General features: G+C 51.7%; 6 protein-coding genes across 6 annotated transcripts; 1 reads left to right on the plus strand and 5 right to left on the minus strand.

Annotated features, from left to right (window-relative positions):
* Positions 1-62: 62 nt before the first annotated feature.
* BJX67DRAFT_314823 (macro domain-containing protein) lies at positions 63-1,683 on the minus strand. Its single transcript, XM_071027213.1, has 2 exons — positions 707-1,683; positions 63-659 (listed from the first exon to the last, which is right to left on the minus strand). The coding sequence occupies exons 1-2, from the start codon at positions 1,339-1,341 to the stop codon at positions 245-247; spliced, it is 1,050 nt and encodes a 349-aa protein (XP_070881054.1). The 5' UTR covers positions 1,342-1,683; the 3' UTR covers positions 63-244.
* Positions 1,684-2,763: 1,080 nt separating this feature from the next.
* BJX67DRAFT_314796 (uncharacterized protein) lies at positions 2,764-3,919 on the minus strand. Its single transcript, XM_071027211.1, has one exon. The coding sequence runs from the start codon at positions 3,746-3,748 to the stop codon at positions 3,041-3,043; it is 708 nt and encodes a 235-aa protein (XP_070881055.1). The 5' UTR covers positions 3,749-3,919; the 3' UTR covers positions 2,764-3,040.
* Positions 3,920-4,904, minus strand: BJX67DRAFT_314807 (uncharacterized protein). The gene has a single exon (XM_071027212.1). It carries the CDS (start codon positions 4,595-4,597, stop codon positions 4,091-4,093), a length of 507 nt encoding a protein of 168 aa, XP_070881056.1. The 5' UTR covers positions 4,598-4,904; the 3' UTR covers positions 3,920-4,090.
* Positions 4,905-6,647: 1,743 nt separating this feature from the next.
* On the minus strand, positions 6,648-8,831 carry nsdD (GATA-type sexual development transcription factor NsdD). The gene is made up of 3 exons (XM_071027214.1): positions 7,645-8,831; positions 7,270-7,596; positions 6,648-7,215 (listed from the first exon to the last, which is right to left on the minus strand). The coding sequence occupies exons 1-3, from the start codon at positions 8,554-8,556 to the stop codon at positions 7,003-7,005; spliced, it is 1,452 nt and encodes a 483-aa protein (XP_070881057.1). The 5' UTR covers positions 8,557-8,831; the 3' UTR covers positions 6,648-7,002.
* Positions 8,832-11,216: 2,385 nt separating this feature from the next.
* BJX67DRAFT_315013 (uncharacterized protein) lies at positions 11,217-12,494 on the plus strand. The gene has a single exon (XM_071027215.1). The coding sequence runs from the start codon at positions 11,332-11,334 to the stop codon at positions 12,160-12,162; it is 831 nt and encodes a 276-aa protein (XP_070881058.1). The 5' UTR covers positions 11,217-11,331; the 3' UTR covers positions 12,163-12,494.
* Positions 12,495-19,933: 7,439 nt separating this feature from the next.
* On the minus strand, positions 19,934-21,866 carry BJX67DRAFT_386010 (uncharacterized protein; the record flags this gene model as incomplete). The annotated part of the gene is made up of 6 exons (XM_071033977.1): positions 19,934-19,968; positions 20,027-20,142; positions 20,205-20,225; positions 20,265-20,524; positions 21,441-21,751; positions 21,821-21,866. The coding sequence occupies 6 exons, from the start codon at positions 21,864-21,866 to the stop codon at positions 19,934-19,936; spliced, it is 789 nt and encodes a 262-aa protein (XP_070881059.1).
* Positions 21,867-22,515: the final 649 nt, after the last annotated feature.

Here is a 22,515-nt window from a genome sequence, read left to right on the forward strand (position 1 = left end):
TCCCTTGAATTCCCGGCCATCTTGGAGGCGAATGACTAGAGGAAGGTTGTGTGGCTATATCGCTCTAGAGGTAGCGTATGGAGCTCGAGAGACCTGGCGGCTGTAGCAAGGGTATATATATTCGTGGTAGAAACAAAACATCATCATCCAGTGGCTTTACCGCTCGCAAAACTATTCGATCCCAGACACAAGCCAACTACCAACGCCAACGTCATTTCAAGAATAGAGCTTGAGAGCAAGCCAATCAAGGAACAGACCTGTCCAAAAATCCATCTGTCGACTGGGAGTGCGCCATATCATCGATGATCCCGCTTGACTGTACGCTCTGCACATCGGTAGCCGATGAGGGTCGGCCAATCTCGACCGGGTCATCGTCGAGCGTCTCTGTGCGACCAGTGTCGGGTTTATTAACCTCTTCCCACTCATCCTCGCTCTTCTCTTCGGAAACTGCCGAGACATACGCGGTTTGAGTTGAAGCGTCGCGTCCCACATCAGGTGAGCTGACCTTCAGCTTCTTGCTCTCCGGTTGACCTTCTAATTTGGGCTCCACTGTCGGTGGGTTGGGAAGTGATGCTGCGAGAACGTCGGGAGACGGCGATTCCTTGTGAGAGTCTTCGTTGCCCGTAGCTTGGGGTTCGTCGACAGGAGGGAAGAAGATACTCATCTAATCAGTACTACACGGCAACAAATCAGCCAGAAGACTTACGGAACCAAATCTTCGTATGCTCTTTCGTCCTTCGCCTCAAAGTTGCAGAAGATCACTCGTTCCAGCCGTCCGATGTTGTTGCTGCTCTCCAAGAATCTTCGTGTCTCATCTAGGGCGGCCCTCGCAGCTTCCTTACTCGGGTATCCATAGACACCGGTACTGATTGCCGCAAAGGCAATACTCTTCAAGTCATTCTCGATCGCTAGCTCGAGACTGCGGCGGTAGCAACTGCGCAGCAGCTTCTCCGGTCCATCTTCAGTTATTCGTTTCTCGTAATAATATATAGGTCCGACAGCATGAATCACTCGTTTGCAGGGGAGATTGTATGCGGATGTAATCTTAGCATCGCCAGTATCGCAGCCATTGAGGGCCCGGCACTCCTCTAACAGGCCGCGGCCAGCCGCCCGATGTATAACGCCATCAACGCCGCCACCCCCGAGAAGCCGTTCGTTGGCTGCGTTAACGATGCAGTCGACGCCTTCTAGCTTCGTAATGTCGTTCCGAACTAGAGATATCGTATCATTGAGAGTTTTCGATGGCGAGTTTGCTGGCTGGTGGCTAGGGATCAGGCGCTTAAGCTTATAGAGTAACGAGACGGTTGGAATCTCCGCGAGAGGTATGTACGGGGGAGCCATGGCTTCTCCGGCCGCAGCCTCTCACGATGACGCTTTCGGAATCTTACTGAGAGTGAAGACCAGAGATTTGGGCGAACGACAGCACGAGTGGATCAGCAGAGTGATAAAGGCGACAATAATTGACTCGGACACTCAGCAAATATGAGGACTCCAGCTGGAAATGATATTGTCGGTTGCGAATAGGATGATTGAGTGACATGTAAAGCTCCAAAGTCTTTGGACCACTCTCAAGGACCCGGAAGTGGGGAGCTTCCTTTCCACGTGATAGCACATGATCACGGGTCTATGGGCCGGCTTTGCGGCCTCCTTCCCGATAAGGAAAAACTGGCCAGAGGCCTGAGGAATTCCGCGAAGTGACAGTCCCCGTGGAAGCAAGAGGAGCCGATGATGAGCCGAATAGTAATTCATCCGAGAGATCAAGTAGTTAAGGATGAATGCCTCCAGTTCGCTTGAAGGGTTTGTACCCTGGTCCAGGCTGGCTTCGACTTCCATCAGATTGGTGAGTGAATATGTCATTGCTTGACATATCCCCTGTCCACTTCCCCATCCTGGCGCGATGATCTAATAATACTGGACAGGTCAGATGCATGTGATATTCTCAGCCTCGATCCTCTGCTCCTGTCGTTCGCGCCTACATTCCAGCCGCAACGTTGTCGGTGGACAGGTCATGTTCTCTGAGATATGTCACGGCGGACGAGCGGCATGCCGGGTAGATCTCTGCACGATCGACCCAAAGGCGATCGGATCGGACAGAGAACCGACAGCGTCCCGATCCCCTCGACAATGCGTCTGCTGCCCCTGTCTCGATCGAGCCTCGACCCCGAATATGGGCCAACTAGCATCCCAGGACAACTGTGATCGCGTTTGAGACCAGAGGGTTTCCTTGCACAGCGCGCAGGGCTTCGAGATGAACTGTTTAAGCGACCGAATGGTTGTAGAGGAGGCGCTTTCGGTCATAACACCAACACCGCTGCCTACTTGCCTTCTGTCAAAGGACAAGGCACACACGACACCATCGATATGCAAGGGTGACGGCGTAAAAATTTCGGTCGGTATTGAGAAAGCCAAGTCACCACAGCTGGCAGCACGCAACGTTTCCATCCTGGCAAAGTTTTCACCCCATCGCCGGTTCAGATTTCGCAGCATCAAGACACAATCCAAGCAGACACGGCCTAGCGCTCCCACCTTCACTCCGCGAGGACGAGACAAACAAAAGCAAAGCACATAATAAGACCATATTCCCGCAACAATACAACTAAACGGGACTCCATCCCATGATGGTGAGTGGAGACCAGTGCTGATCCATGCATTTGGATGTTACCTGATGCATGATTTCAAATATTCCTTGTCTGAGGCGTTGGAACATCCACTCCTCAAACTGCCAAGAAGCCACGGAGGAACTTGCCGATCTGCATTTGCATCCCAGGTCAGGCAATCATCAGATCCTGCAGTCACCTACATTTGGTTTGATTCAAATCTCACAAACTAACGGGTTGTTGCACTCTGTGCCACCGCCGATAGTCAATCACAACCATGTGGGACTCGGAAATCCCATCACTAATCCAGATTAAGATCCCATGGCTAGCGGTGAGATGAAACCTTCAGATTGACATGAAGGATGATACTGTAGTAGCAACGATCTTCCCTGTTCGAAATCTTTGAAAATTCAGGTTTAGTGGAACCGGGAAAGCTCGCGATGTCACCGTGGGAGAACTGGGCCTGTGAATCCTGCATCCGTGGAGGTTTCCTCGTGGCTTCTCATCGCATCCGCCAGCAGGATCGTGATGAAGCAGCGTCCAGGGCAGGAGCCGTGGCCATCCATGGTCGGCGACCGGATGAAAAACTGGACATGGCTCGAGATAGGACCAGATCTCGAAGCTTGTTGGCAAGACCGAAGAAGGGAATATTTCCATTGTTTTCTGGAATTATTTCGATTTGATTCCGTCAGCAAGATAAGGTTTGGATTGGATGCCTCCATCGACACCATCGCTCGGGCTTTTTCCAGGCAGAACAAGATTGATAAACTCCGCAGAGAGATTTCACGCAATGGTTGGCAGCCCTGGAAAACTCCGCAGTACCAAACTTGGCCCTGAAGGTGCCCAACCTGCAGAGGACCCAACGCTTTGCAGACAGGAGCATGTCGGCAGAAGAAGGAAAGCGAAGGGTCCTCTCCAAACTTGGAGCTCTCTCCCTGCATCTTCAGACTGGACGGCAACCGCCCTTCCAAACCCCAGAGGACAGAAGAAAATAAGGCACCCATGCATGGCATCGAATGGCCCCTATTCAAGCCCCAATCCCTGGGGGCCAACGGAGGATCCTCAAGAATTGAATCTCTTTCGGACCGCCCCTCATGTTCATGTGTCAAGGGCTGGGTCCGGTGGCACTCTTCCGATTGAAGAACTTTCATCCCTCTTCTGGTCAAAATTCACTCCTGGCCGGGAAGCAAAGTAAAGTGGGCCAGACGCGGTTCGAAGCAGGTCTGTCTCACTTACAGAGGCAACCACAGGGAGAATGCATTTGCAACCTGCACCGCAAGGCGAGCCCCATTCATACCTCTTCCACAAAGATGGATTGTTTCTCTCCTGTCGCTCATCTTGTGGATCGGCAGCGCGCGGAATGCAGAGCAGAGCGAGATCTTACCTACGTGCCTAGTGCTTACAAGTTCGGTACAAGCTCGAAAATTACAGCTGTTTCGGGGACTGTGATGACGAGCGCCAAATCCCGACGTTTGCAGGCAGCCGTCTCCCTACTACTCAAGCCTGAATGTCCTCGTTGGGGCCTCAGGAATTGGATCTTGGTTCCATTTATCTTCCGTTGCGAAGGGAAGGAAAACAGGGGTCGAAGACGCAGCTACGAGGATTGAGCTTGGGAAGGCTGGGAAGCAGAAACACGAACCGAAGTCAAGCCCACCAGGCGCTGATAATCGTTGCGGGTTTGACGGAGCAACAGGAAGCCAGGCCAGGTGAGGATGTGGACAGAATCGGCAACCAGTCAGCACCCATGTTTCACTGCCGCGGTGCTTCGAATCTGAACTGGTCGTCCGTTTCAACCGATTTATGGTTCTTTCATGATGAACTGGGGTGAGGTTGCGGCTGATCAAGTTCTTGCTGTTGGGTCGTTCAGTCCGATCGGGATCTGTCCTCGCTCCGACTCGGCTCTGGTGGACAGGAAACATGCGGAAGCATCGCGGATCCCCGCGTCCTTCATCCTTGTCGGACAGTCGGCTTCTCAGCGCCAGCCTCACAACAAGGGTCATCCCTGTCAACTCGGCTTCTCAAGATCCAGCATCACCAATGGCAACAAAACGAAAGTTTTTGTTCCGTCAGTGACAACTCCACATCCCACAAAATACAGGAATTCTTCCACCGCGCCCGATGGAACAATTCAAAACCGAACTTCAAGATCCGAATCGGCGGCAGCGTCGCGCGAGCCGGATATTCGATCCAGCGGAATTTGGATTCCATTTTGATACAAATCGGAGGAAGGAAATCCTTTGGTCATGATTTTGTCCGGCACGGAGGGGCCTCAATCTTGGGTGTCGGGTTACAGCTTTGGCTTATTTGTTCTCGCAAGTTGAACCTTATCCTGTGTTGCGAGATCAAAACTGAGGGACCGAGGAGATGAGGAGTGGCTTGTGTTGGCGACGGTCATGACCGTGACCATCCGCACAGACGTTTCTGACGACTCTGGCTGTCTTGGTCAATTCTCGTGGTCGGATCGACTCTCTTGTATTTCTGATTTGGTATGGTATCGATACACAAATCTCGCTTTAACTTTACGCTCCGTTCTCAAGCAAACGAAGCAATATGATTGGATGTATGAGTCCATGTTTTCACGTGATCCTGCTACTACGACGAGGAGGAAATGACCGATGACGGTCAGAAACGATTTCTGGTCGTCAATTTACCATTGCGGCTGTGGTTTGGTCCAGAGGCTCAGCGAAGGGACCTGGAGAAAGAACCTGGGGAAAGAACGCCGGGCGGATCGGGTTGTTCTTGTCCTGCTGATGGCCCCCAGTCTTGACTTGCAGAATCATTCTTCTTCCCAATTTCCGGATCGTTCAAGTTGACTTTTTTCGTTTCTTCACCGCTGCTGAGCCCGACAGATTGGGTCGGCCGATCGTGTGGATCCTGTATCATCCCTCATCTCCCGTAAAATGAAATCGAACAGGCTGTGGCATTGAAGCTTGTGAAAATCGAATGCTGTGGGCTCCCAATTTCACCCCCTCAAACTTTCCTCGAGATGGAGTGAACTTGCTCATGTCTTGGCCGACAGTGGGTGCGGTGCGGGGAAGTGGTGACTGTTGGCTGGAAAGAGGGACCATGGGTGTGGAGCGGAAGCGATCGCCCATCGCGATCCATTGTATTACGGCCGATCTTTTGCTCCGCTCGTGCAGTATGGGCGGCCAAAGCGACGACTGACGACTCGATGAGGTGGAAAAAAAAGTCCCGCGGAGATTGAAGGCTCCAAATTACCCCGGAGGATCGATGTTGGTACAGCAGACACATGTGCATGTCTTCTGTGAATTACAAGGATTGGACGACCATGGGTTGGTATTTTTCAAAGGCTTTGTTTTGACCCCTTCGAGAGGAGGAAGCCACGATGGTGGAAGTCGAGGTTGTCTGAAGAGTCCTGGGAAGGCCAGCTCAAGATCCGTTGCCTGGGTCTGCCCTCCAGTCCAGTTGCAAGGGAGAATCTTCCAAAAACTCTGCAGTTCCAGACGTTGATGCAAGGCGACGCAATGCGATGCGACACGATGAGATGAGATGCGATGAGATGAGATTGAGTTGCCAGTAGTCTGTCCAGTCGAGGCAGCTCGAACTGCTCAGCCACCCCCCCCTTCGGCAACAACTTCCAACCCAATCACAACAGTCCACGATCGCGCTGAATTGACTTTGGCCTGAAAGGTGGAAGTCACCCCGTTCCACAAAACCGCGGACCGAGCGAACCATGGGATTTCAGTTCACATCCAGGGACGGGCGTCTCCTCCGCCAAAATGGACGAAGGTGTCCCATGGATCAAGTGACACACACACCCTCGTACGTTTCAACCATGCTCGGGACGATCGATCCACAACCATTGGAGCAAGACATGGCCGCACATCTACCTCTGGATTCTCATTGGAGATCCAAGCCGAAATAAAAGGGTCCCAAGGTGTGGGTCCCGAACAATTCGATCTGAGAATTCTGGGGACCATGCCCGCCCATGGGCCATGGTCCCTCATGTCGTGGCGATCTGGCGCGTGTTTCTGGCTCGAGCAAAAGAAACGCGCTCACGTCAACAGAACATACGACATCAAAGCGGAGAACCGAAAATGGCATCTCCTTTGCGGAAGGACGGAAGAGGAGGGAGGAGGGAGCACGGGACAATAACCAGCAAGACACAAAAGTCTATTCAATGATGCCTTTCCCACAACATCAGGGGGTATTACGCAGCAATTCCAGATAAAACAGCAAGACATAATGTTGACAGCCAATGCATCTCGTCCAATCCTTAAGCGAAAAAATCATCGGATGCAATCCGGCTGAAAAGCGCCATGACAGAAAACTCAGACGAGCATGAGTAGACAACCCACAGTTCCAAAAGCCACACAACGCCCGGCACTTTCTAATCCCCAAGTAACCCTTTTTAACGCCTCGTAATTATATAATGCTAACCGTGTTAATGACTCCTCGGTGACACAGAATCAAGTGCAGACTTGGGCTTGAGGTTGGAACCTATATTTGTGGCCTTGTTGGCACCCATCCTGCGAGTCAATTTCGCGTAGTGCAGCCCGCAAGCGTTGCACAGGGTTCGCGCGCCATCAGGGCCACGGCGCCATTCAGGTGTTTCCGCACGGTTGCAGCTATGGCAACGACCGGGAGGAGCAGCTTTCTGCACGAATATGTTAGTGGTCACAGACAGCTGAACTCGGGTCTCAAAACATACACCACGCCGCTTCTTCGAGTCTGAACCGGCAAATCCGCCACTGCCTTTGAACTCTTCCTGGTACATCGCCATGCGGTCATCCTCATGAACTCCGCCTGGCTTAAACGCCTTTCTTTGCGCCATTTGCTCGGCTAAGGCATGCTCTTGGTTAAGGACCGCGCTTCTGAGGCGCATCAAAGCGTCTTGATTCCTCCGTTGGATGTTTAGCATCTCGTCAACTTCCTGCACCGACGGCAAAGACCCAATTACGGGCCCAGAGCGAGTTTGATGTGCCCTTGCTGCATAGTGCCGTGAGAAGTCCAGAGTCCGCGTGCTCATCTCCGCCACCTATCAGCGTTAGGAGAGATGAGGCAAATGTTAGATTCCATTACGTACCTCGTTGAGTGATGTCTCAACATCGTAAACGTCAAGATGGCGCTTCATAGAGTCACTCGGAGAGTGTCCAGCATAAGCATGCCCGGAATTGCCACCCTTCACATCGTCTGTGCGAGGGCCGACAAGCGGCCGCGATTCGTAAGATGCAGTCGGGTAGATGGGCGCTCCCGGAGGAGCTTGCGATTGAAACGGGAAGGGCTGTGAATAGACGCCATACCCGTTTGGTGAAGCGACACTACCCGCTGAAGGTGGAGCATTATAATCGTATCCAGACCCAGTTTGCGAGCCGGGAACCGAAGTGATGCCGGTGCTAGTACTTTGTGTGGGTGACTTGCCCGAACTAAGTGAGTGAAGAGAGGCATTTCGCGAGTCTTGCGTATTCAAAGACGTTAGGCTTGATCGTGATGCTTCCGTTTGGAGTTGAGAATGATGGGCTAGTGTAGGATCGCGCGGGAAAGAGCCTGCTGGTGCCCCGTTCGAGAAGGGGTTGGGGGGACCTGACGGTCCTTCCCCAGAACGGCTGCCAAAGTTGGAGAGGTGGTGTGGAGGCGGCGCGTTATGCTGTTGTTGCGGGGGGGCTGATGTTGAAGGTGGAGGATATGGCAGAGGGTTATCATTTCCTAACGCCTCATGGATAGATGGAAGCGACTGTCGGGGTTTATCTTTCTCATCTTCGGCGCGCCGTGAGTCCGGAGGCGAAATATATCCGGGGCCTGCATTTGTGGGAGTTGTCGAGTAGGAATACGGGGGAGGTTGATTCGAGTATATTGTGGTCGGACTGAGAAGGGGCGCAGGAGACGCGGCCGAGGCTCTTGAGCCTAGAAACCCAATAGCCGGGAGATGTTCCCTAGAGACAATACCAGTCAGCGCGCTTAAGCTATGCCAAAACCACTCTGCGAGAGATCTTGACATACCTAGGTCGATGCCCAGCTTCTAGGGAGCCCATAACGCTAGCGATGCGGTGTGTTATAATGAGACGAGCGATGCCGTGAGCTCTCCACCGGATGGCAGAATAGCTGTCCAGTTGATAATCAAGCTCGACAGAATTCGTACGTTGAGTGTCAGCCGAGGATGGGCTTGGTAGGTTGGGAGGTGGTCGGACTAAAAGGGCGTTCTGGAGTAACGTAAGAGTGACGAACAACCAACCCACTTCGTATCGAGGATATGGATATAATTTGGAAATATAGAGGAGTAGAGGATTAAGAAAAGAAATCGGTGCCACCCAACTGGAACCAGAGTTGCCCGAGGGTGGTGGCGTCCGTGCGGGTAGGAGATAATATCGGTCGAAACGCGAAACTTTCGGACACAAGGAACTCGGGCTGCTTCTCTGGGTCGACCAAACAAGCCACGAATCAGCACAGTAAAGGAGGGCAACTCTGAGTGAGAAGTGGCGATCCGAAACCAGGCAACCTGCAGGCGATGCGATCGCGATGAGAGAAACTGCTGTGGTCGAGAACTGGGTTCTTGGGAGGGGAGGAGAGAAAAAATGTATGGAGAGAGTCCACAGCTTGCAGACAACAGATCAGATCTCGAGAGTCCCTCCTGTGATTCGAACAACCATCCACCCAAACCAAGATAAAAATATCAACAATCGGATTTCCCACCTCGATTGACGTGAAGGGTGATTTGACAGGGTTGACTTTGCGGGCGGAAGCGATGATGGCGAAGGCGCAAGGGATGCAAGCGAATACGTCGCGTGGAAAGGGAGGCGTCCCTTGTCGTCAAGATTCTGGGTGTGGCCGGCGAAATTAAGAATGCGTCGAGAAATATGTCACAATGCAAATCCTTCTGAGGTCAGATCCAGAAGTTGCAAGGGAGGAAATGATGTAAATGGGACCGAAGATAGCGCCGGCGGTAGTGAAGCCGTACCGAGGGGCGGAACGAACAGGAGAAGTAAAAATGGAGTCGAAGGTATTCGAACCGCAGACAGAAGGTTTTATCTCTCCGACAACCAACTCAAGCGAGGGAGACAAGAGGAGAATGAAAAAGGAAGAGAAGAAGAGAGACAGCGCAATGATGAATAATGTGGGAGGAGGAAGCCAAGATGGCGGCGACAATGAGAGTGGGAACCTTTTGAAGGCGCCAACAGCTTCCTGTTGGGTGGTTTTGTCGCTCAAACCACCAGAATCATAAATTCGTGGGAAGAAAAATATTGTTTCAAAAAGGTAAAAAAAAAAAAAAAAAAAAAAAAAAAAAAAACCCAAGAAAATAGAAAGTAAATAAAAATGAGAAATCCTCGGACAAGTTTCTTCTTGCTGGAGTCGAATCAGACAAGCCATGGGGACCAGCTTAAAGTTACGGCGAATTACAAAAACTTTACAGACTGCGAACTGCGGATCGTCGACGATGTGTGGAGTGAATTGGGATCATACATTTTGGCGCTGTGTGGGTGTCGTGGTGGGCCTGATGAGGAGGGTGTCCCTGGCCCGGAAAGAAATGATCGGTATTATTGTAATACGGTGACCGAAATTCGAAGTGGTCCTTATCTCAGGCTGCCTGAGTTATCATCAATCACCACTGGCAGCTCCTTTCCAGCCCCATCCTGACTTGAAGCTGGGTGCATTGAGGAACAACAGAATGACGCTCGAAATTGCACATCAGCTCCTGCCTTCCACGCAAAACTGACCGTTTTGGCCCGGAACTTCGAGAAAGACTCGGCCCTGGCGACCCCGTCAGAAGTAAAATTACGACGATGACGATGACGCGTGCCACGGACTTTCAAGCTCACCCATGCAGAACGGCAAAAGCAGTTTTGAGCTTCCCGACGAGCATCGATGAGGGGTGGACTTCGACCAGGGACCAGCGAAGAAACCTTGAACGAGACAACAGTGAACAGCCAAGACCTTGTTTTTGTTATTGAAAAAACCATTGCATGACGATCGATTCATTTGGCTGCGTTTCAAAGAAACGGGGAGGGCATATCAAGATCCATCGATCGCACGCTACTTGGATTAGGGGAAAGACCGACAGACTTTAATTAAGAAGAAAAGCGAAGAAAGGAAAGAGACTCGACTAGCTCGAGCGCGGGAGGAAGAGGAGTGGGTTCACTAAATTTCCATGCCCGGGTCAGCGGGCGGGTTCGATGCTCTGGGAGGTTTCCTCCAGAGGGGGGACTCGGTGTGATGGCAGGCAAAGTTCAGCAGGCGTTGGATGTCGGTCCAGGATGAAATTCAGCTCCCCAGAATCCAAGATGAGGCTGGTTTCCTTCATCGCAAGAAATCCTGCCTCCGCACCACTGTGCTTCCAAATCGAAAGAGATACTCATTCTTGCCTCAGCTGAGTATTTTCGAGGCATCGGGACTCTCAACTCCCCGGCGTCACAGGCAGCCAAAACGCCAGCTCGAGTTTATCTCGCAGAAGAAAGGAAAGGAAGGCTGCTCCTTGGCTTGGATCTGGAAACGATCGCAGTGGAGCAGCTGGATCGCGCATCTGCACCCTATGCAGCCAAACTCCTGAATTTAATCGCCATTTGCGGTTTAGCCCACGGAATCGACGCCGTTGAAATCGCAGCTGGAAGAGATCCGAGCACCCATCGAGCGGCGCAGTCCGGCCACTCACGGCCGCAGTTTAGCGTTGCTGCAGCCACGGCCAGATCCCCTGCCGTAAGAGGGGGACACTGGCCATCGGCATCAGGAAGTGGAAGTCAGATTCATCCCGCAGGGAAGAAGGGAACGAAAAGGGTCGAAGATGGGTTCCCGGATCTCTGGGAGAGACAGAGATCGCATCCTGGCTGTTCCATGGCTCACCACCCGCGCTCCCGCATCCTTTTTGCCTTCTCTGGAGAGATGTTTCGAATTATGTCCGCACGGAACAGAATTGCGCAAGGGAAGAGTCATGAGAGATCAAATCATGGCATTGTCAGGGCCGCGCACACTTGGCCTCCAAGATGAGGCCCTGCGCAGCAGGAAAGACTCCCCCGCCCTTGACCATCCATCACAAATCGGGTTCCTTTTCATCGTCTCGCTCAGCCACTCCGCCCTGCATCGTTCTTCAATCTTCGTCTCTTTTCAACGGCGCGACGAAAACAGGACTCTGCGCCCTTCAATGCAGACGGATGACTGCGTGAGCTGGTCAGACCTTGGTCCTTGCCACTGCCTGCCGCGTGCGCAGGTCCAGATATGTGGAAAGTATGCTTCCCCACGAAGAGAATTACCCCAATCGAGACGGAATGTTCAAGTGAGTCGAAAAAGCCAGGATCTCGAGAATGTCTTTTTCCGTTCTTGTTTCTTCCATGAAACCCATTTCTCTGACAGCGCAGCCTTGCTCCATCAAGCTAGCCGGGCTCTGAGGCTGATCACGATCATTGTCTCAATGGCTCAACGAGCGAATGAGACAGTGTCTTGCCAATGTGATCCATCACCTCTACTGGCAGTGTCAACGGTCTTGACTTGTGTCACGAAGCTCTCAGACCTGTGTGAGAGTACACACCGTACGACGAAATCTCAGCAGCGACGTTTCCAACCCTTCGAGTTTCATCATTTTTTCGGAAGTCCACGCACCCTATCGCAAGGGCAATAGACGCTGTGGAAGTCCAAGCTGGAAAAAGAGGATCAGGAGAAAAAAGGTGCGAGGAAAACAAATGTTTTGGAGCAGGTTAGCTTCAATCCTGCCAAATCCCCTTGATGCCCTGCAAAGGTTGACGGGCGGGAACGTTGCTCGGCGCCACTTTCCTTCATTCCAGAGTTCTGGACCCGCCCGAGGGGGATCCTTCGTGGTAGACGCATCTGATCCGGTTCGCAGGGGACTTTCATCAACAGCGTTGGAAGTTGACGGTCCATTGTTTGACTCTGGCTTCGAAACGCCAGAAACCGGTCGTCATCACACCAATCCAGTCCAGTACGGGAAGAGGCTTTCCATGTGGGTGGGGAGCATCACCACCTGGTTGAGGGCAGTACGCTTGTCAGATCCCTTGACCACAACGGCACACGACCCGTTGGTGCGCGGGCCCGGAAAGGCCCCCTGCGAGTAGCACGGGCGGACATCACTCGAGGGCCTTCGTCGGCCAGGTGCGAAACCGGCCGCGATAAACTCATGGAGCGAAGAGCTCCTCCCGCGGTCAGGCCAGCCCTGCGCTCAATAAGACCATCTCTTTTCACATTCCAAGAATAACTGCCTCTAGGGCGATTTCCAGATACGCCAGCACCGGCGATCCCAGGGACCGCGACGGCATGTGATTTCCGAATGAAGACTCAGGATCTCAAAAATAAAGCATCTTCTACGCCGGTGGCCATGCATCCGACATCGTTGTCGATATCTTGCCTATTATCAGGGCCTAACCTTGGACCATGCGGTCGCTCCCTCCGGACGATGGCGCAAACCAAGTGCCCTTTCAGGCTCTTGGACGCGCACAGACAGGACCGGTTGAGTCTCGAACGGCCTTCTGACCGCACCAATGAGGTTTTGTGACTAACACACAACGTTTTCTGTCCAAGATCTTCCCGAGGAAGACTTGACACACGCCATTATTCGGCTGAGTTGATGCGCCAAAATCCAGTCCTCACCACGAGACAGGCCGCCGGCTGGCGCCTCCGCTTCCCAAACTTGATCGATCTCACAATGGTCATGACGAATATGCAGCATTCCTCGAGCTGTCACTTTCAGCCGTCCACATGCCCGAAAGCCCATTCTGTAGTAGTGTCTGAGCATGGCGACCTCACGCGGCGTACCTTTCTTCTGAGGAAGGCCTGGCGTACCCGATCCAGATAACCTAGATTCTGAGAAGCTTTGTCTCCGCTGTAGCACTGTTTGGGCGACGACAACCCATATCTCAGGCGATATGACAGATCCAGGTCAAGAAGCACTGGGGTCGGAGGAGCTTGGTGTTATTGCAGCTGTGATTACACGGCCCAGCTCGCTCTGGAGCTTCCCCAGGCTCGAACCGCTCGCATATTTCTCTCAGGTCAAGGGCTTGAAGCAGTCGACCCAATTTTTGATCGCCATACCGTGCATCAAACCCAAGTTTTGGGGCATTCCACCAGTTTTGTTCACCTTCAGGAGATATAATCCTTTTCCCATCGAGTGCACGTCACCCACCATTTCTGTTTGACTGACAATCTGCGTCGTCAAATCCCGATCCTTGCCTTATTCAATCGCTCTTCCACCGAATTCAGAGAGCTTCATGAAAGTACCCTTTGTGACAACACGAACGAAAATGATTGCTCATTCGAGATTTTGTATGGCCAGACTGTTGGTGGATGTAACTGCGCCAGGCGCAAAACAGTGGGGGGTTTCACGACCTCACGAAAGTTGAATTTCGTCATTGCAGAGCATCCATGATTTCTCATCCCTCAGCCTTCTCCCGACGGGAGACTGTGGATTGCATCGAGAGAAGCCTAATCGAAAAGATCACGGCTCTGAAGGGTCAAGGGTGCTCTCAACCACCCCCTTTCAGAAGGAGCCCGAGCTTGAGGTGAGTCAAGCGAAGCCAGGGCGGACCTTTGGTTTCACGATTGGCGAGCGATGATCAGATAATTCCCCGCACCGAAGAGGAAACGAGCGACGGCGCCTCGACCAATGTGGAAAGAGCATAAAATGCGATCATAATTTTTCAACGATGATCAACATCTTGAGATGAGCGATGAGGCAATGGGCACGCCCGCCACCACTTCCTCAGGCTGGCGCTTGAGGGCGTTCGGCTCTTCCACAAGAGATCTCGCATTTCGAGGACGATGTCGCAGATCGTACCCCAACCGGTAATCGAGAAGATGCTGGCTGAGGCAGCAGTTCCTGAGCAACAGGCGCCCATCGGAAATCTCCAATGTCCCCCTGCACCTGTGCTAATCTGGGCCGCCTTATTTCCGCAACCGAACAGCCCTTACCTGATGAGGTTTAGGAATGACCGTTGCCATCATCCCTTGGCTTTCATTAAATTCTCCGACTCGACTTCGGTTTTCACTCGACGCCAAACAATCTGGGGAGAATGAAGATCCCAGGTGCGTCGATCACTCACCGTCCGAGATGAGGCGTTGAGGTTAGCTCTGTTGGATGGCATTGTTCTTCTCTTTGAATGTCGGATGTGGAACCTACCCTGGTAATATCTCCGGCGCCCTTCCCCGAAAAGGGATTTGACAGCTGCAACCCCCCAAAACAAGAAATTGAGACACGAAGAATGGGAACCAGTTTGAAGCCATCGAGATGGGACACTCTGCTGCAGCTCGACAAATCGAGAATCAGCGCGCCCCATCAACTTCGGAAGACATTGAGTTTCCGATCCGCAAGGTGCTGGGCATGACGCCTGTTCAGGCTCCAAGCACAAGGGGTTTGGGGGTGTGGGCCATGCTCAGTGCATTGACCATGACTTTTCGCCTCCACCGTCAGACAGTTTCTCCTCTTGCGGGCAGGTTTCAGAGCGCTTCCTGCCCTCTTTCTTCATTCTTCCTCCATCCGGCTGAGGTTCGTCCCGTCCTTCGGGACGAGACAGGTTGAGGACCAGTGGGGATGGATTGTGCGGGACGCAGCAACCCCCAAAAAAATTGCCCCGAGGTGTTGCGCATCCTTCAAGTATTTTCCTTCGAAGGCTTCAAGATTGCCGGCCAAATCCTCTCGGCGAGAGAGCGGAGGATGACTTCGTGAAGAGGTGATTGTGATCAGTTTCGTCATCTTTGCTGCACCAAGATTCGAAGCGACCAGAGACACCTTGGTTGATTTGACAAATCTGACTCAGGCCCGATGCCAACGGACGCCGTCGCGGCGCTACTGAGCTAGTCGCTCCTGTTGCATGGTTGACAGGTCGGCACCGTGCAGTTGCAGAACTCCCGAACCGATCCATCGAAGGTGGCATGGACTCACCCAAGATTGCCTCGATCAGGTCTGCACCAGCCTTGACGCTTGTTGATCGACACAGTATTTGTATTTTATTTTGTGAGCCATTAATTATCCTCAATCTTTGCCTTCATCAATTCGAAAAACGAGGAATTGGCAAGATCAAATGGAGAGGGTCACTGAGACGAAGATTTTGACACTCCACCAGCTCAGACACAGACCACCACTCAGTCAGGCCAGTGGCGAGCAAATCCTGGAAGTTCACGTGTGAGAGCACGAGATATGTTTGATCCTCCTTTGCAGTGTCAGGATATTGTGCTTCTGAGGGATGAAAGGCTCCGGAAGCAACGGAACACAGAAACTCACAATTATCCCATTCGCCTCAGGCGATTTGACCGTTGAATTTCCCCACCATATCTTCCATCGATGGACCCCGATTATGGTCCACTTGCGCGTGGTACATAGTTGGGGGAATCAAGTGGCGCTCGTCACGAAGGATTCGCCCCGTTGTCACTTTCCGTCCGAGCCGGAATCGAGGAAGAGGACCAGGAAACACATTATCATGGTATTTCATCTGTTCCTAACACGAAAGTCAACTTGTCCTGGCGGTCACTGGCACGATCAGGAGTCGTCTCAGATCATAAAATACACCTGAGCGGAACAAGAGATGACAGAAGTGGACAGAGCCAGCAATCCTCCAACTGGGGAAGAACTCAAACAACCCGTACGGCTGGAAAAAAAAATCAGAGCACCGCCATCAAACTCCATTCTCAAGGGAACTGATGCCCTTCAAAGATGGGCATCCAGACTCGCCAGGCGCCAGAAATCAGGCAAAACACAGTGGGGGGGCATCGGGTGGGTTCAAGGACTTTGATCCTTTTCCAGAACAGAACAAGGTTCCCTTCTCCAGGCCCTCGTGTGGCATCTCGTTGACCCGTCATCGGCTTCTGGTGGAGCCCGGCGTCATGGCCGCAGTCCATTTCGCAGGTGGGCGGGTCCCTGCCGTTGTCCTGTTTGGCGCGACGAGTATGACTTCTCATCAAACCAAGAAGCGATGATCGACCATCCACGCTCTCGAGACGGCGCATAATGAATGGTGGTTCACAACTGAAGAGCCACGGATATGGCAACCGAAAATGAAGAGGGTTGGTTCATCAGGAGTATCGAGGACTCGGGAGACGACATGCTTGCTCCTTCATCCACTGTTTGGGCTGAGTCTGAGATGACAGTGCATCTCCCACCGGGTTTCTGAGTCAAGAACGTGAGGCAGCTGCCCATGAACTCGTTTCCAATGCCCGCAGAGCAACTCGGATTTGACAATCACAAGCCATCATTTCCAGCTTCGACCCTCTACAACTCGATCCCATGCCTCTCGCAGCACATTTACTGGTAAACCTTTGGATCCAGAAGGACGGTGTCGAAGTTCGAAACGCCCCTTTCTGGGCGCCAGAAAAGACACCCCGAGCTATCCCCGGTTGTCGCCCACTTCTCCCAGGTGTTGAACTGAACGGTCACCGAGTCAACCCATGCTCATCAGGTCTCCTCTCTCACGGTTCTTTGTTACGCGCACAGGATACGACCAACTAAGTTTGTGCGACTGAACTAATGCTATTTACTGCTTCCATGTGAGAGAGGGGCAAGGGGATAATAGTAACCATCCGACCAGCAAGAAGGATTATCTCGTCCTCCTCATTGCACGAACTTGGACAGCGCCCTCGTTGAGGCTAACTAGCCATGCGGGATGCGCGGGCACGCCAGGAAAGTCAAGAGGACTCCGTCCGTGCCTCGCCAAAGACATGTCCTTCCACCCGCACTCCTCTCCTCAAACCCGAACTGGAACCCGAACCCCTTGACTGGACGGTCGAGTGAGCATGTTCACACCTCCAAACTCGGCGCTTGGACCCAGAGCGCCAGAGAATCGAGAAACGACACAAGATGGAGACGGGAAGGGCTCTCCGAAACCTAAGTCTTCGGAAGTCTCACACGGAAACTCCGTTGAGAGGTGAGAGAAAGGAAGCCAGTCGTCGCGAGGCGATGAGATGAAACTGACTCGGAGAGGAAAGAGGAAGATGAACAGCAGGATTTGAATCTCGATCTGCCGGGGTTCTTTCGATCGAGATACCCTAGGCGAAAATTTACAAAAAATAATGACCATAAGAGGAATAATAAGAATTGTCATAATCAGAATTCTCATCCAGGTTCATGAGCATTTGACGATGACACCTTGGTTGGCCTCCAAGCGATGGGTTTGACGGCCAATCTCAATTTCCTCCCAATCCACACGGGTGGATTCTGGAATTCGCCCGGTGGAGTCGACTTAATCTCACTCAAATCGAGATTCCGTCCTGCGTTCCTTGGAACCAAACGCTCTCTCCTGCCGATCCGATCCTCCCCTCCTCTTCCTGATCGAGAGAGAGCAGACTCCTGCCCTTTTCAGTGTCTGGAGAAACAGAGAAACAAGAACGGCACAACGGAATGGGGATGGCTGGGGCTTCGGCATTTGCTTCATTTTTCCACCTCGAGTTCATTTCAAGGGGCAGATCCCGCCCGGCCACCCTTTTTTTCCTTCTCTGGATTTCTTGACTCAGCGGCGAAGACTCAGCTCAAAAGATCGCCAGCCTTCCTCTCTGCTCGTCTTTTCTTCTTTCGGCCGTCCTTGCGAGCCCCCTTCCGGGAGGGGAGATTCCATCGTCGTTTCAGGCCGACTTAGGCGCCGTTGTTGGGGGCCGATTTCGATCCTGACAGGTGCCATTCCCGTGTTTCTGGGTTTGTTGTGGGTGGTCCGTTCACCGTCCATCCACGGGTTTGACCAGGGGGGGAGGCTGGAGGAGACACAGCACGAGGGGAGGTGATTTTCTTTTCAATGTGATGGAAAAGAGAAAAATTTGGCTTTAACAATGCAAAGAAAATATGGATATCTTCTTAATTTATATAGAAAGATATCTAAAATACTTCTTAACTCGAAGAATATATTTTCTCGAAATTAAGTGTAAAATTCTTTTCAACAATATATAATCATAGCTACTTTTGGAAGGCAGGGCCATTACAGGAGGTGTTGATATTGAAGGGACTGTGCTGTTAACGCCCGCCATGCAAAGTAGCACTGACGTGGTTCAACTACTTCTTGATCATGATGCTATGCTAACGTGAACGTAACTGATCCCATGGAGCCCACGCCACTACACCATGCAGCAGAGAGTGCATGCAAGTTCTTTTTAGGGATTGGGCGAAGATAAACGCGCAAGAGCAAAACAGATTCACCCCATTAGTCAACTCGATATATGCTGGCCATGCAGGGGGTAGTACATCTCCTTCTTTCAGATGATCGCCTGGACACAAAACGTGGCTGTTGAGGGGTTCCCTCCAATTTATCATGCCGTATTGACTGACGCGGGTACGGATAGACAAATCCTGTCACGTAGTCAGGCGAGCAGCCTATCCCGCTGTTGCTTCCATACTATCAGAAAATTCCCAGCGCTCAGACGGCCAACCTGGCGGCCAAGCGAGATTGATGCGTTACTGAATAGCACCGATAAAGCCATGATGGACCAAAGTGAGCAATGGCTATAGTATATCCTTGGGTGCATTTCGGGTAGCAATGGCCATGTACTCCTATGTGAGCTCTACGTCATGATTTGATTTGTGGCAGAGACATGGAAGAGGAGCCGTGGTATATGCAGCATGTATGGAGCTTGATACATTGGGCGAGACGTGATTTTCCCACAAAATTGCAAGATATCATGAATGAAACAAACTACTACATGGCCATGGTCGAGTTTCGTCAAAAGGGAATTCCTAACACTGCCCATCCAGCTGGTATACTGCAAGCATAATCGCCTCCAACTGGCTTCCTGTTACGGGAGCCCGGGAAATAGTAAATTGGTGTTTTCTGCACGACCAGATGCTCCCCATCAAAGTACGCAGTAAGAACCCTCCCACTTCGCGGGGAAACAAACGAAAGGAGCATTACCTATGGATTCCAAGATCTGCTTTTTTGATGCGGGAGGTCGGCCATTCTTGCACAAGTGTGTATTGGGTCTTGAGGACTGCTAAGCGGCCTGAGGCAAACCATTGAAAAGCTTCCCATTAATTTGCAGTTTGAGTAACTAGATCGTGACTACAGACTATTGCCAATTTATTCTTCTGGCAAGGAAAGGAAACATAAGATGTGCATCTTGGGCGAACAAGATAAGGACTGCTTTCATGCAAAGTAGATGATATCATTTAGTTGATGATTTCTGAAAGAGGACCCTGAAATAAACCAATAAAACAACAAAGAAGAGGCACAAGAGCATGTTCAACATTAGAAGTGTAGTATCTTGGTCAGATATTACTGCAATATTCTTAGTTTCTCCCTTGGAAAACCAGCGTCACTACAGCTCCACTAAACGCAAGAGTCTCGACGTTCATCCAGCCTTCGGCCATTGAAAAGTTTTAGAACAAAGGCATGCCATGTTTGACTACTATCACACAGAAACACCTTTCCTGAGATTCATAGACCCTGACAGCGCCATATCAGCCACGTCCCTCAGCGGTCAATAGACTCCGCTGCCCGCTTCGCCACTAACAAGAATAGTACAAAGAAAACTCAATTCCTCCATACATCCAAGACGCCAGGGACCAAAAGTGTGCATGACAAGGTGGCCTGACTCTGGACCACCAACGTCGAGATACCCACGTTCCGCCTCTCCGAAGACGAGGTAAACGTCCGCTCCATTCTGGGCAAGGAGGAGCCGGCTAGGAGTCCCGTCAGACTGTTTAAAATAGGGGAGAAGGCGATAATGATAATAGAAACTTACTGCCCGCCGAATACCGCTACCCTGTTGTCGGTAGTCTTCATCCACGCCACTATTTCTCACGTCTCCTGCATCCGGATTTTGTCGATCGAGGCAAGCCTTCCTCCCTTCTTGCCCTCAATTATCCCTAGCACATGACGCTTGATGCGTGTCCGCAGAGCACCATCTGTGACGGCGGGGTACTCGGCTTTTCGAAATTTGGGGCAAAAGATCTCCCGTTTGATGGTCCATCCGGGACCAGCTGGTTCCATGAGACTTTCAATGCAGTCGAGCAATTGTATTAGCGTAACGTTGACCACTGCCTCATCTTCAATGTCTCGGGACTGATGCGGAACTCCGCGTCAGTTAGACCGCAATTGCGCTATCTCAAGGGCCAGAATTCATTCAGATTAGATCAACGCATCTCTTTATCCATCTGATGGTGGACATCCACAAACCGAGCCATCTGGTTTGTTGTTCAGAGAGATAATCGATTTGGAGACCGTCCATGACAATTGATAGGGCCATTTTGAACTCTTGAGGTCTCTCGAGACGATCGACTGCCTGTCCCCAGACAGCTGCCAGTCCAAACTTGTCGAGCACACGTTCAAAAGTCGCGGGTGGTTCGATCCGGGGCCATATGGCCTTCATTGCAGCAAACTGTCTCTTTCTGACCTTTGACCCAGAAAGCATGTGTCGGATATCATGTAGGGATTTGTTGGAAATTGCCGCTCCACTAAAAAGGGTCAAACCCTTCTAGTGAAGGGCTCTTCTGTCTGACAGGATTTCATGAAAACTCGACCTTCCTTTGCCAGTCTTTCCCAGGCGGAAGGGCTGTCCGGAACGCAAAAAACTTCCATTCAAGGACTCAGCGTACCTTCGCTTGTCCTCTGCTTCCTCCATAATGGCTTCGAAGGTTCTGTTCATCGTAATGTGCTGTCTGTCTTCTGTATGGAATGTAATGTGGGATTTTGATAAGTGTAGATTTGGTGTGGAAATTACAGCGGAAAGGCAGAGATTATCTAAATAAATGAGTGCAAAGGCTAATAACACAAGGGGAAAACGTGCGCATTTTAGCACTCAGCATTATTAGATGTTGAATTTATGCGCGCCGCCCAGTATCCAAGCCCGAGCTGTTTCTGATGCTCCCTCACCCTCCAATCTGGGATAGGCCCACCCCCTTTCCAATAATCCCTTCGTCGATCATGGATACAGAGCGCCTCGACAACATTCCCGACGAAAGACCACGTTGGGAATAACGTTGTTTCGACGCATAACGCCCAGCGTATCAACCATGACCTCCAAGTCCTCCGAAGCGTGCACGCCATAAATGCGGACGGCTGTAGAGTCATCCAGATACGCATCTTCTTTACAATGCCTAGGTTCCTCTGCCAGAAGCGGCCCTCGGCCGAGGGGCCGCATGTGGACTTGGATAGAAATGCAGAGGGGGGAGTTCGTGACATCGAGTCCAAACTGGCTTGTTCGGAGGATGTCGCCGCCGCCGAGCCTGATTTTGCATCCAGCGACGCACTGGTGGTGTAGTGAATTTGCGCCAAAGCCTGTGCCGCGGTCTACGGTCTACCAATGTCAGACTCCAAATGTCTTCAGCTGCTTGGGCATGGTCCATGGTTGTGACTTACATTCCCGATTACGCTCCCCCACTCTAGAGACGGCGTCCGAGGTCATTGGCCAGACCTTCTTCTTGCGCTCGACGCAGTAGTTGTATAGGTCTGCCCGGGTCACCCCCGGGGCTCTACTACGGCGTAATGGAAGTCATCGGTGACTTCCAGAAGCCGGTTCATGCGATGCAAGTCGAGGGTCACTGACCCGCTTAGTACAGGAGCAGGAGCTCGTTTCCATAAACAGATTCATGTGTTGAGGTAGGAAATCGGCGTATTGGGCCTGCTGCAATACCCGATATGCGAGAAGATTGGGAGTTTGGTGTCACAACTCAAACTCCCCGCCGTCGACTCATGCGCTGGTTGGATGTCATTAGACTATGGCGAAAGTTTTGCCAGGAGCGCCTTCTGCTCCTCTTGCGGTTTGCTCAAGATCACAAACTTCCAAATACAACCCCGCAGAAAACTCTCCAAGACGTAAGAATCTCAATCTGATAGTCTCAAAGCTCTCACAACCATATGAGGAGACCACCTTAACTCCTTAAACCCAACACTACGGCCTGTAAATATCTAGATGTGTTTCGCTGGCCCTTAGCTATTTTCCAGATCCCAGTGACGTACTTTTCGGGAAGCACACCAACTATCGTATGGCACATGACATCTGAGCTACTGATACAAGCTAATCGTAAAATCTCCAAGTATAAAAAAGGCATCCC

Source organism: Aspergillus lucknowensis (assembly GCF_044049455.1).
Source record: "Aspergillus lucknowensis strain CBS 449.75 chromosome Unknown BJX67scaffold_74, whole genome shotgun sequence".
In the NCBI taxonomy this organism is placed as follows: domain Eukaryota; kingdom Fungi; phylum Ascomycota; class Eurotiomycetes; order Eurotiales; family Aspergillaceae; genus Aspergillus; species Aspergillus lucknowensis.

Excerpts from the sequence above, each read along its gene's own strand:
- BJX67DRAFT_314823 (XM_071027213.1), bottom strand. The coding sequence starts at position 1,341 with ATGGCTCCCCCGTACATACCTCTCGCGGAGATTCCAACCGTCTCGTTA. Across the intron at positions 660-706 it reads GCATACGAAGATTTGGTTCC|TATCTTCTTCCCTCCTGTCG; the intron begins GTAAGTCTTCTG and ends TGATTAGATGAG.
- BJX67DRAFT_314796 (XM_071027211.1), bottom strand. The coding sequence starts at position 3,748 with ATGAAAGTTCTTCAATCGGAAGAGTGCCACCGGACCCAGCCCTTGACA.
- BJX67DRAFT_314807 (XM_071027212.1), bottom strand. The coding sequence starts at position 4,597 with ATGACCCTTGTTGTGAGGCTGGCGCTGAGAAGCCGACTGTCCGACAAG.
- nsdD (XM_071027214.1), bottom strand. The coding sequence starts at position 8,556 with ATGTCAAGATCTCTCGCAGAGTGGTTTTGGCATAGCTTAAGCGCGCTG. Across the intron at positions 7,597-7,644 it reads TTGAGACATCACTCAACGAG|GTGGCGGAGATGAGCACGCG; the intron begins GTACGTAATGGA and ends TAACGCTGATAG. Across the intron at positions 7,216-7,269 it reads ACTCGAAGAAGCGGCGTGGT|AAAGCTGCTCCTCCCGGTCG; the intron begins GTATGTTTTGAG and ends ATATTCGTGCAG.
- BJX67DRAFT_315013 (XM_071027215.1), top strand. The coding sequence starts at position 11,332 with ATGGGTTCCCGGATCTCTGGGAGAGACAGAGATCGCATCCTGGCTGTT.